At 49.4% G+C, this 12787-nt stretch overlaps 1 protein-coding gene across 1 annotated transcript in view; it reads left to right on the top strand.

Moving 5' to 3' along the window:
- Window positions 1-305: 305 nt before the first annotated feature.
- Igf2bp3 (insulin like growth factor 2 mRNA binding protein 3) overlaps window positions 306-12787 on the top strand; it is a 134605-nt gene continuing 122123 nt past the window's right edge. The window contains exons 1-2 of the mRNA XM_042273311.2: window positions 306-1363; window positions 2300-2360. Coding sequence (XP_042129245.1) covers window positions 1189-1363; window positions 2300-2360 — 236 coding nt within the window. The 5' untranslated portion in view covers window positions 306-1188. The remainder of the gene's footprint in view (window positions 1364-2299; window positions 2361-12787) is intronic.

The raw sequence follows: 12787 nt of genomic DNA, 5'->3' as shown, positions 1-12787 counted from the left end.
CCAGCCCCGCAGCCTCCGCCCCGCGCCCCTCCCCCACGCGGCCAGCCCGCCCCCGGCCTCATTTATCCAGAGCCTGCTCGCCGCCCGGCAGCCAATGAGCGGCGAGGCGGAGAGCCACCCGGAGGGAGCGCAGGCGGAGGAGGTGTCGCGCAGACACCCGCCCAGGACGCCGGCTCCCCTCCCCCCCAGCCCGGGCCGCCCCGCTCGCTGGCTCGCTCGGGCCCCCCCCCCCCCCCGGGGCCCGCGACGGGGTGCTGCGCCGTGGCGCCCCGGGGGTTCCACTTTCCCCCGTCATCGAAGCCCCCGCGCGCGAGTTCGCGATTGTCATCCAGCTGGTCGTTGTTAAGTGACCCATTTTTTTTTTTTAAAAAAATCGAATGGTTAAAACTCCGGTAACTGCAGCGGCGGGACCCCTTAACCGCTGCCTCGTCTTCAGATAAAAACAGGATCGGCCGCCCGACCCTCCCGAGGCTCGCACCCTTTGGAAACTCGCCGTGCCCACCGCGGCCCGCGCTGGCGGCTGCGGCTCGGTGCTCTGCGCCCCCGCCCCGGCTCGGGGTCCCTGGTCCAATCTCGCTTCCCCTCCCCCTCTTCCTCTCGTTCTGCCTTTCTTTTTTTTTTTCCCTCTTTCCTCCGAAACCCACTCTAATTGAGGCGCTGGGATTCCTCACGTGAGACGTTGATTTGTAGTTTGAACACGTGGCTCATTCAAAAAGCCGGACACTCGGAGCGGCTGCCCCCGCCCCGCTCCCGTCCCCGCTGCCACTCACCCCTCGGGTTTTTTTTTTTTTTTTTTTACGGGGAGGCGGCGCCTGCCCCACGTAGTGTGATATTTTCACAGCCCGCTGGCCGCTGCCAAAGGGGTTGGGGAGGAAGAGACAAAAAGTAGTTTCCCCCCGCGCCTCCTCCTTTCTCTCGCTGATCCCGCCTCCTCCCCAGAGTTAGGAAGACTCGACGCTGGGCTCGTCGCTAGGCTTTTTCTTTCTCTCTCTCTCTTTTTTTTAATACCCAGAAGAGGAAAAAAGGACCCTGGGATCTGCTTTTCGCCCGCCGCTCCCGTGCTCGGGTCACCGTGTGTGGGTTTGAAAGGCGAGAAGAGAGGAACAAAACCCGCCGGCTCCATCCACCGCCGTGGGGGCTTTTAATTGAGCGTCTGCCTCGGCTTTTCAAACGACCCCCTCTTCCACAATGAACAAATTGTACATCGGGAATCTAAGCGACCACGCCGGCCCCGCGGACCTGGAAAGTGTCTTCAAGGACGCTAAGATCCCGGTGGCCGGCCCCTTCCTGGTGAAGACGGGCTACGCGTTCGTGGACTGCCCGGACGAGGGCTGGGCCCTCAAGGCCATCGAGGCGCTTTCAGGTGGGGCCCGAGCGCGTGGTCTGGGCGTCCCCATCGCCGCAGCTGCCATCCGGGGCCGGGATTGCGGGGAGCGGGGGGTGGGTGGGGAGGAGACGCGCTGTCAGCCGCCGGGGCGCGGCGCGTGCTGCAGGCCGGGCCCGGCGGGCCTCGGGGCCCAGCGTGGACGCCCGCCCGCCCGCCCGCCCGCCGGGCCCTCTCCCTACCCGCTGTCCCCCGGCGGTGGAGAACAGAAAGTGGCCTCAGCCCCACGCCCGAGGGAGGCCGCGTCCAGGCGGTCCCGCTCCACCCCGCCGCCGCCGCCGCGTCCACCTCGCGGGGTCGTTGAAGCGAAAGGGGCAGGTGGGCGGCGGCGGCGGCGGCCGGCTGTCGCCAGAACCGCGGCCCGGGCGCGCTCTGCCCGGATGCCCGAGGGGAGAGCCGCTGCCGGTGCCTTTCGGTTCCCCAGCCGGACTCGAGGCCGCCGCCTTGCCCGGTCGGAGCGTGGTGACCAGCAGCACCCCGGCCGCCCCATCCCCTCCTGGCACCCTGGCTCCTCCGTCCCACTGCCCAGTGCTCCAGGCCAGCCTGGACGTGGACCAGGAAGAAGGCCTCGCGCCCCCCCCCCCCCCATCGCAAGCTGTCTGTTGGGGGTGTCCCTTTTGCAGACTTTGGGTTGTTGGGTGGCCCTCTGAGGGGGTCAGGGAGCGAAAATGCAATCCAAGTGCTGAGTTTGATTATTGGTCTCCCTCCCAAGCCTTCTTGCAAGTTAAAAGGCCACACCCACCCGAGGGGTCAGCTCCGCACCCTTGCGGTGCCCTGCTCCTCCCTTGTCCTTGAGCCTGGTGGGAATCTTGGGGCCCTCCGGAGGTCCCCGGAGCGGGCTGTGCTTTCTCTTAAAGACTGCAAGTTTCAAGGCGGGGAGACTAGCCCTTCTTCTCGCCTCTTGTGTGTCCACAGGTAAAATGGAACTGCACGGGAAACCGATGGAAGTTGAGCACTCGGTCCCCAAACGGCAGAGGTGAGCCGATTTACCTTTTTCTCACCGCTTTGTAGGGAGAAAGCACTGAACACAAATGGAAATTAGGACCACTCTGGCTTACACGCTGGGGCCGCGGTTCAGCTTGCTGTTTTTTTTTCTCTTGCATTTAAGTTTATGGCAGGTGTGTATGCGCGTTGATAATTCTGGGAAGTAATCGAGGGCTTGTCTGTGGCCCCTGCTTCTGGGTTATTGTTGCTGTTAGAAAAGCCTGTCAAGGAAGCTCTCGCTGCTACATGTTCTTGTCAGAGCAGGTCTAGTCGCTTCAACTGGAAACCCGAGTTTCAAAGGGCAAAACAGTCTTTGGGAACGCACGGGATTTAGGAGGCAGGGCCAGGACGGATGGGGGGGGGGGGGCTGGTCCGAGGTGGTGGGTGCTTCTGAGAGAGGAGGAACCCAGTTGCCTTTGCCCTGGTTCACTGGCCAGCCAGCGGCCATTGGAATACAGAGAGAGTGAATGCCGGGTCCTGCAGCCTTGCAAAGTTTTTGCAAACAGCGCCTTTGTTCAGCTGCTCCTGCCTTTGGTGTGTTTTTGCTTACAAATAACCACCAAGAGGTGGTGAGGGCCGGGAGATCTGTGCTCCTTCAGTGGGCTTTCTCTCCGAGCATCTGGAGCTGTCACTTTACAAAATATTTGCAGGCTGTTTTAACTACTGAAGCTTTTTTGGAGAAATGGCTCTTTCCCCCCTGGCACAGGCCAGTTCTGGACTCTAACTCTTAACTGGAAAGACTGAGGTTAGCTTTATGCCCTTCTGGGTTTTGCAAGGTGGGGCTAGGGTTTCTTTCTTGCCCTTTTGTTCGCTCCCCTCATTCCTAACCTGGACCAAACAATAAGCTTGAAGTTAATTCAAACCAGGGCTGTGTGTATCTGGTTAAGTATTTGTGAGAGTGTGCTCTGGGGGACAGAAGGGAATTGCCCTGTAAAGATAGAGGCAAGAAGAATGCTATGTGACTGTTTTGAATGAAACTCTCTTCCACATGAATCATTTCACATTCCTGGTTTTAGGAATAAACTGGTGTGGAGATTTGTACATTATTATTTTTTTTAAGTATTTGCTTAATTTTCCTTAAGATAATTGGAAAGATATTTGAGCAGCCTGATTTAGTTCCAGTTAAGGAATTTTGGTAGGGGTCAAGTTATTTCATACAGTAGAATGTAATCAGTCCCCCCCCCCCATCTTCTAAAATAGATGTGGATGAAAAGTACTAAGTTGATCTTGGTTTCATAGGAATTTAAACAATTGAGGGACAAGTCATGTGCCCTTAAGAAGTTTAGAGACCTAGCCTGTGAATCACCCACTGTGAAAAAATGAAACTTACTGTACACATGCTAGTTGGTTTCGTGTTTATCCAGTATATCTTGGTTCTTGTTGATTTTTCCCCCCACTGTTCTGGGGATCAATCCAGGGCTTCATTTATGCAGGCAGACACTCTACCACTTGGGCTACATCCCCAGTACTTGGTTTTTTATCAATTGTTGAATTAAAAGTAAGCAAAAAGAAAAGAAAAAAAAAGGTGTTATAGCTCAGTAGAATGCTTGCTTAGAATGCTAGAGGCCTGGGGTTCCAGTGCCAGGAAGGGCAAATGGTTATAATCGAAGGGACCTTTTGGAATTTAAAACATTAACGGTCTTGGGTTTTTCAGGTACGGTTCATGTATTGACCTCCATTCTCAGTGCCCTCTGCTTTTTCAGTTCCGAGTTAATGTCTCCCTAGGTGTGGAGGATTAACTTTGGAACTTCGGTAACAACTGCTAGTCTTACTCCTAAAAGTAACAGTTAATTGTTACTTTTGGATGTGAAGGTTCCTCTTTTGGAAAGCTAAGAGACAGATGTAGCAAGTGGGAGCAAATGTTTACTGGAAGCTTCTTCAGTTTATTAACAATGTAGTAATAATAATAATAATGAGCTGTTCGAGCTTTTCCCCCCACTACTAAAATGCTTAGCATTTTAAATGCTGTAGTGCTAGCAGAGCGGAGTAAACTGACTGAGTACATTTTGTTTCTGACCTGAGTGCTCGAAATCCTTTACTGAACTGTCTTAAGTAGAGCCTTCTTTATCTGCCTGGGAAATTTACTGTACATCGATATTATGATTCAGTTTTAACTGAACCTTGAAGTTGTGCAGTTTTGCTTATCTGGGCTCTTCCATCATCTCCATGGGCTCTGGAAGAAGGCCAAGAAGTGACCTGGCAGCCACATGCTCACATACCTGTGACTAGGTTAAGAGGTGGCTCTGGTGTGGATTACTTTGATAGTGAGTTGATTGCACAGCTCAGTCAGATCAATAGATTGCCAAGGTAGCCTGCTGAACTTTGAGATAGAGTTTGTTATGCTTAGCAGTCATTTTCCACCATTATGTGGGCATCTGAGTCAGGCACGCCCACTTGTAGGGTAGTGACCTTTATACCTGTTTGCAAGGCATGTTGGGAAGCGGCTGCTGGGGAATGCTTCTGGCAGCACTCTGAGATGGATGAACAGGGAAGCAGGCGCAGAGGTGATTGGATGCTTTGCAGTGCCTAGCTCTCACTGCAAGCCGAGCTGGGCGGGACCCTTTCAGGAAGGGGTATTGTTGAGTTTGGTTCAAACCAAGCTTAGTTCCCCATTACTGAAGTCTCAAGGGAATGTGGAAGGAATGTGGCTTTTCTGCATTCAGATGCCCCTCTGTTGTAGATCACAGCAGAGTGCACAGGGCCTGGGATGCCTGTTTCCAGAAGAGAGGATTGCTTTGCACTCTGAGATGGTGTTACACCCTCAGTCCCCAATTCAAAGGATACAGCCTAAGGAGGCTTGATAGCTTCCAGATCAGGACCGACCCCCCCCTCCCCATAAGGTGAGTGAGGAAACAGTTTTACCTAGGAAGGATCGTAGGAGAGAGTGGTTGGAAGGGGCCGCTGGGGTCTGGACGCCCCTGTGTGCTTACACAGGCGCACTGCTGCCCTGTTTTTGTTATGTTGTGGGCTGTTGGGCACGGGAGAGGGATTGGTAAAGTTGCTGACGCTGCAGAACTGAGACATGGTGGTTTCAGTTAAATTTCCATGCCTTTCAGATCCTTGATTTTTTCATATTTTCAGTTTTTCACAGCCTACTCATATTTGATCAAGCTTGTGATTTAGTTCTTAACCTTGGTTATGAATATTTGAATAGAGGAGAGAAATTATAGGACGTTATAGTTAATGTGTACCAAGAAGGATCCTTGAAAATAGTTTGTGGTCCTGGAGCTCAAGTACTTCATGTTCTTAATGAGATGATAAAGGGAACAACTTATTTTGATACTGGAATCTTGTGCTCATGACATCAGCTGAGTAGAACGTTATAGAAATGACTGGGGTTTCATCCCATTCTAAGTGGCTACTTAAAAGCCAGCGTGTTGCTTCAGTGGCTGTTAAGTACAGGATGGTAACTGCAGTTACCCAGCAGTCCTGGCATGGTAACTGCAGACCGTGGGGCCGGCTTCAGAGCCTTAGGATGGCAAACGCTGTTTTCAAATGCTGAACATTTAAACACAGGTCTAGTTCTTCCTTAGCGGTGTGGGACAGATGAGTCTCTCTTGACTTATGGACTTTCTCACACATGCAGATACTTGAGGTTTAATGTTAGGGAACTTGGTTGGGAAAGAATTTCAAGCAAAGTTATCTTTTGAGTGTACAACTTAAGATCACCAGTGTCCGACTGTTAAGTGGTTGTGGCTGGAGGGATTTTTTTTTTTTAAATTTCCTATTTGCTCGATACAGTTAGAAAGAATTTGTGAGATTTTTTTTTTTTTACTTTGGCCTTAGAATTTTTAGAAAGGAAATGCTAAGTAGCTTCTACCATGGTTTGTTCACAGTAACCCCGAGGAAGATGTCACTGAAATATGACATCTATCCAGAGCCAGTGGGAATCGGGAACCTGACTTCTGATTTTGGCTCTTGCTTTTGACCTGTGTGGTTGTTGGGACTCTGTTCAGGCCAGATTCTGTTGTGACAGACTCTAAGGGTGTAATTTGATCTGAGGTTTTGCCACTTTCCTGGAAGCAAATGGGTTCTCAGATAGGCTTAAAATTTAAAAGTATCTTTGGAATTGTAGAGATCTGTTGTTTCCTCTCTAAGGAGCTTGACTTGAAGTTTTCTGTAGTACAGTAGTTCTGTGGCTTCCCCGCCTTTTTCCTGTCTGCTGCTTTCAGGCAGTCAGCGAGTGGAAAATTATCTTTGCCATGCTCTGAAACCCTTTGTGAGCCCTGCCGCCGCTGCCGCCGCCGAGGTTGTCCTGTCACAGGACTGGGATCTTGAATTGAAGCGAAGCTGTTGAAGCACCCCCATCTTTGTGAGGGACCTTGCCATTGTCCTTAGCAGCTTCCAGGCAGCAGCTTTCCCAGCAGTAACTCATTTGTGAAAGGTATGAATTATCCATTCACTAACTCTGGCAGTTGGTTTGGTCTGGGAGGAAGGAGAGGCGGAAAGATGGTTTAGCCGTGCTATTCTTAGTTCTGTTTCCTTTATCGACTGTTGCCTCTGATTCAAGCTTCCAGAGTCACAAGACAGGAGGTGGCACTGTGGTAGCAGTGACCGAAGGGTTGGCATTCTTAGTTAGGATCTCTGCCCCACACGTCCGATGTTTACAAATGGCTTTTACTGCCAGGATTTGCTTGAAGGCTGGTGGTAGGCATACTTTGGAGAGCTCTGTTAAAATCGAGGGTGTAATTTACCATGACCTGAGGTCTTGTCTGGTAAGTGCTTAGTATTGGTCAATAAATAGTAGTATTTTTTTTTTTTTTTTTTTTTTTTCCGAGACATGGTTTCTCTGTGTAGCTTTGCACCTTTTCTGGATCTTGCTCTGTAGCCCAGGCTGCCCTCAAACTCACAAAGATCCTCCTGGCTCTGCCTCCCGAGTGCTGGGATTAAAGGCGTGCGCCGCCGCCGCCGCCGCCGCCGCCGCCGCCGCCGCCGCCGCCGCCGCCGCCGCCGCCGCCGCCGCCGCCGCCACCGCCCGGCTAATAGTAGCAAATATTAACATGGTGTGTGAATTTTGTTGCCCCAAAAGGCAGGGATGACCTCACACTGCAACAGCTGTACATGTTTTAGAGAATTATCCTGAGATCCTTTAACTTGATTAAGAAATAGTTTGAACTTCCCAAGAAAACTGTAGTAGATAAGATGAGAAAGGACCGAGGGTTGTGTTTTTCTTTTGAAGCTAGATCTTGCTGTATAACCCAGGCTGGCCTCAGACTCTTAGTTCTCCTGCCTTGGGCTCCTGGGGGGCCACGATTCCTGGGGTCTCTTACCACACACCAGGCTCAAAGTTCTTAGACTACCTCACATTATTATCACTTTATAGTTGTCTACGGAGTAGAATCTGGTGTAGCCATGGTATTGCATATTCTGCCCAGCAAACTATAGCAAATCTTACCGGTTCAAATAAGTTTTTTGGGAGACGGTGTCTCTTGTTTCTCAGGCTGTGTAGCAGAGGATGATCCTGAATTTCTGATCCTCCAGCCTCTACCTCCTGAGTGCTGGTTACAGGCATCTGCCAGCATGCCCTGTGTGTGCTGGGGGCTGAGCCCACAGCTTTGTGCATGCCAGGCAAGCAGTCCACAATGGCTGGGTTGCCTCCCCAGCCTTCTTCAGTGTCTTTCTTCCCAGACAGGCTCTCACTGTGGAATGCAGGCTGACTTGGAGAGCCTTCTGCCTCAACCTCCTGAGCTCTGTGTTCACAGGGGTGACCTCAACACTCAGCACAGCTCACTCTTTCTCTTGTTTCTCAGGGTCTGTTAGGTGGTTGGGTCTGTCCCACATGATGGCATTTTGGATGATTTACTAAAGCTGGATTAAAGAGTTCTGGAGGAGTCACTCCCATAGCTGGCCCTCAGGTGCTTATCCTTGTCCAGGTGCCGTCTCATTCAGTTAGTAGCCAAAGGGTGCCCCCCACCCCCTAGAGATTGCCACGTTGTTATCTCTGTCCCAATCCATTAATTAAGGCAGTTCACCAGGCCAGACTAGATGCAAGAAAGATAAGGGGCCTGACTGTCTCTGTCTGCAGATGGTGGAGTTGTGTGCATGATTATCTAGGGAGGAGTTGATGGGTGGTGGCCATCTTTGATTGTCCAGCTGCTGGCGGGGATTGCAGTCAGTCTAGGACGTGCTCTTTCTACCTCAGGGCTCTAGCCCAGGCCTTTGGTTTTTCCGACAGGGTCTCTCCATGTAGCTCAAGGCTGGTTTGAAATGACTGTGTAACCCAGGACTTATCTTGGGTCTTAAAATATTTGGGAAATTCTTTGAAATTCATGCTATTTCTGCTAAAGTGGGTTGTTGACTCCAAGTGCTTGGAACATAAAATATCTGAATATTGGACCAAAGGTATAACCTAGTGGTAGTTTATCTATCATATACAAGACCAGGGCTCAATTTCCAGCACTGAAAGCGTTTTTTTATTGCTTTTATCAATAGAAATGGAGAGCTGTTCTCTGCTTTTATTCCCTCAAAGGAGGTGTGTTAGTATTAGCAGAGGCTCTACATTTCTAAGAAGCAGCCCCAGTATCTGCTGATGAGCTAGATGAGAGCGTGGAGGATCAAGGATGACAGATGGTTTGGTCAGAGCAACAGGGTGGAAAATGGGGACATTCCCCAAAAGGGGCATTCCTGGGCAAGGGACAGATTCTGGGGTGAAGGTAGAAACTTTAGTTTTGCCAAGTTTCTAGTACTTAGAGATACAAAAGAAGTGGAGAAGGCTGTTGTATACTTTAGTCTGGAGCTCAAGGGAAGCTGGCAGGTAGAAATAAAAATGAGGTTCATTAGATGGGTTCACCAATAAAGTGCAAGTAACTTGGTAAGGCAATTTCTCTGTGTAAAAAGCATGTGTCAGTGTTTAATAGCACTGGCTCCTCTTCCAGAGGATCCAGGTTCTGTTCCTAGCACCCTCATGGCAGCTCGCAACTGTCTATATATAACTCCAGTCTCAGTGGTTATTGCCTCCTTCCGATCTTTACAAGTACCAGGCAGGCACCCATATGGTGCCCATACATATATACAGGTAAAAGCTCTCATACACAGAGTAAATAAATCTTTAAAGGGGGGGGAAGGGGTGTGTGTGTGTGTCTCCGTGTGTCTGTGTCTAGTGAGTAGGAATGGCTGAGAAGAAATAGCCTCTATTTTGTTCCTAATGTAGATGGTGACTGTCTCATCTCATTGTGGGAGTTTGACCTCACAGTCTGTAACCCTGGCTCTCCTGGAAGTCCTGGAACTCTGCTCTGTAGGTCAGGCTGGCCTTGAACTCTGAGATCCACCTACCTCTGTCTCCTGAGTGCTGGGATTAAAGGCATGTGCCACCACACTCAGCTTTCAGGGGTCCTTATTAGGCTTAGTACCTTTTGATAGAAAAAAAACCTTTTCTTCATAATGGTCAGGTAGAGAGAGTTTTGAGGAAAAGTAAAGTAGACTGTGGAAAAGGAAGGTGTAATTCCCGTGTTGGGTACTACTGAAGAGTTTTGTGATGTGGATAACTACGTGAGTGGAGGTGGTATTAAATCTCAGCCTTTGAGGCTGAAGAGATGGCTCAGCACTTAAGCACGTTGGCTGCTTATGCAAAAGACCTGGGTTTTTTTTTTTCCCAGCACTCACATGGTAACTCACAACCATCCCTAATTCCAACACCCCATTCTGACTTGTAGGCACCAGTTATCCACACGATGCACATAGACACATGTAGGTAAACCATTCATAAGATAAAACTGAAAACACAATTTACATAAACAAGATTTATGTAAGATGGTGTGGGCCACCATTTGTGCCGTCTCGTTGGCCCAAAATAAATTCCCCCCACCCTGGACAGGGTCTCTGTGTAGCTCTTGCTGTCCTGGAATTTATTCTGTAGACCAGTTTAGAGATCTACCTGCCTCTGCCTCTAGAGTGCTGGGATTAAAGACATCAATACCACACCTAGTTAACCAAAATAAGTAAATCTTAGAGAAAAACAACTAACTGGACCTTCTGGTACTGCTGTAAGTGGATGGATTTATAAGAATGACCTGGAATATTGTCTTTCTTCCAGATTTCATTTATTAGGCTCTTGGGCTGTCTTCCTAATTTCTAGAAACATTTATGAGTTTATTGTTTCTAATCTGTTAGACCTGGAAGAGTCCCCTAACTCTAGTAGATCATCTTGCTCAACAGACAAGACCTGTTGGTGACATCTGGCCAGGACCTATTGCCTGGTGTATTTTGTGAGCTCAGTTTCTTATATAAATCATACTGCTTTTTATTAACATGCATTTGGGAAATCCTCCAGAAGCTATCTTAGGCTGCAAAAGGGTGAGGTCAAGTTCAGATCTTCTATAGAGCATAATGACTTGACAAGCAGAGGTTGAAACTGTTGGTCAAGTCATTATGTATAGCATTGGCTAGGTTTAATAATTAGTTAAGCTAGTGTCTTACTCTTGCTCAGGCTAGCCTAGAACTCTAAATTCCTAGTCACAGCCTCTCCTACTGCTGAGGTTACAGGTGTGTATCACCACACCTAGCTCTTTAAAACACTTCAATCATTTGGTTATTTTTGGCTGCTGGGAGAAGTTAAACATTCTTTTCATTTTACTCATAAAACTTATGCCACAAGAAATACGATCTTTTGGACGTGCCTAAATTCCTCCTTAGTTTGGTTTCCGTGAGGATCTCATCCTAGCTGAGAGCAGGCTCCTGAACTGTGAACTCGCTCACCTTTGACGGCCACCATACCTGCCTGAACGAAGTGCTTCCTTCCTTAGCTCCGCTGATCTGGAGGGATTTGGCTTCCTGTCAAGATTTGTGTCTGTCTGTGTAAGTCCTTTGATCAGTAAGATGCTCTTTGGGGCTGAAGAGCAGGCTCAGCAGTTAAAAGGCTAAGAGCAGACATCACTTTTCCAAAGGACTAGAGTTTGGTTCTCAACTCCTTCTCATAACCACCTGTAACTCCAACCCCAAGGGATCTATCTGACTTTGCTTCCACAGGCACTTGCATACATGCTGCTTACACACACACACACACACACACACACACACACACACACACACACTTAAAAATCTTTTTTAAAAAAGTGCTACTTTCTCAGTGTATTAGACACCTACTGTTTTCAGGAAGGAAAATGAAAGAGACACAACAGTAAGTTCTTCTGTGGTATTAGTTGCTTTCCTAAAGGAGTCTCCACAGAGCCCTGGGCGAGGAGACTGGCCCACAGCACTCCTGCTGGCCCCATTGCCCTGCACAGCCTGACTTCACTTTCCACATTAAGTTGCCCAAATCCTCGAGTGGCTTACTTGAGGATTTACAGCAACGCTATCGTGTTTGTGGGGACAAGTCAGGGCAGAGACATCTGGTTTCTTGCTGTTTCTGAAGTTTGGAAGTCTTTGAAGGGTGACTTATTACAGTCTTCCTTTACGAAAGACAGCTCAGAGTAGTGGGGAACCATGGTTTATTACAGAGTGAGACATTCAGGGATTCTAGTTTGGTTTTGTTTTTGGAGGCAGGGTCTCCTGGAGCCAAGGCTGCCCTGGAGTGCCCCGGGCACTGCTACGTCACTTCTCCAGCCCTGTGGTCGTAAGCGAGTGCTAGCACACCCAGCCCAGACATCAGCTTTTGTTTTTCTTTTGTTTTGTTTTTTAATTTTCAGAACAGTTGTGAGGTGTCGCGTGAATCCTCTGGAGGGGCAGTCAGGGCCCCTAAACACTGAGCCGTCTCTTCTGTCCCCAGTCACCAGTTTTCAGAAGGAAACCAAAGCCTGGCGTGGTGGCTCATGCCTTTAATTCCAGCAGAGGCAGGTGGATCCCTGAGTTCTGGGACAGCCTGGTCAGGAAAGCAAGTTCCAGGGCAGCCAGGACTACCTTGTCTCCAAAAACCAGCAACAACAACCAAAAACCAAGACCTTGAGCGCTGATACATTTGTTGGCAGCTTCATCTAACTCTGAATGCGTTGCGGGGTGGGGGGTGGGGTGGGTGGCAGCTGAGAGGGTGAGAACAGGGTGTATAGAGAAGCCTCAGCCTTTTCCCTTGAGTGTGACTCTGGGAATACATTCTCAGGCTATAAAATGGTGCCTGTTTGTCCCAGCTTGTTTGGAAGAGCCCTGTCTTTCGGAGGGAAGTCTCTTTAATTCCTCCTATTGTTGAGGATTAGGAGCCTTGGAGGGGAGACTTGACTTGATGTGTCTTTGGAGAACTGAAGAGCCTACAGCAGCTAGAGTAGAGCCTAAAGGATATGGAATATGAGAGCTTTGCTTTGGGTTTGAATCCTAATTCCACATAATAAAGGGTAGTGTTTTCTTTCTTTTTTAATGGAGATTTATTATTATTGTGTGTGTGTGAATGTTTGCTTGTATGGATGTATGTGTGCCATGTGTGTGCCTTGTGCTCTTGGAGGCCAGGAAAGGGCACTGGACTCCCTGACACTAGCATTACAGCCCAGTTGTGAA

Source organism: Peromyscus maniculatus, chromosome 3 (assembly GCF_049852395.1).
Source record: "Peromyscus maniculatus bairdii isolate BWxNUB_F1_BW_parent chromosome 3, HU_Pman_BW_mat_3.1, whole genome shotgun sequence".
Classification (NCBI taxonomy): Eukaryota; Metazoa; Chordata; class Mammalia; order Rodentia; family Cricetidae; genus Peromyscus; species Peromyscus maniculatus.
This window is presented reverse-complemented; position numbering and strand designations above follow the sequence as displayed.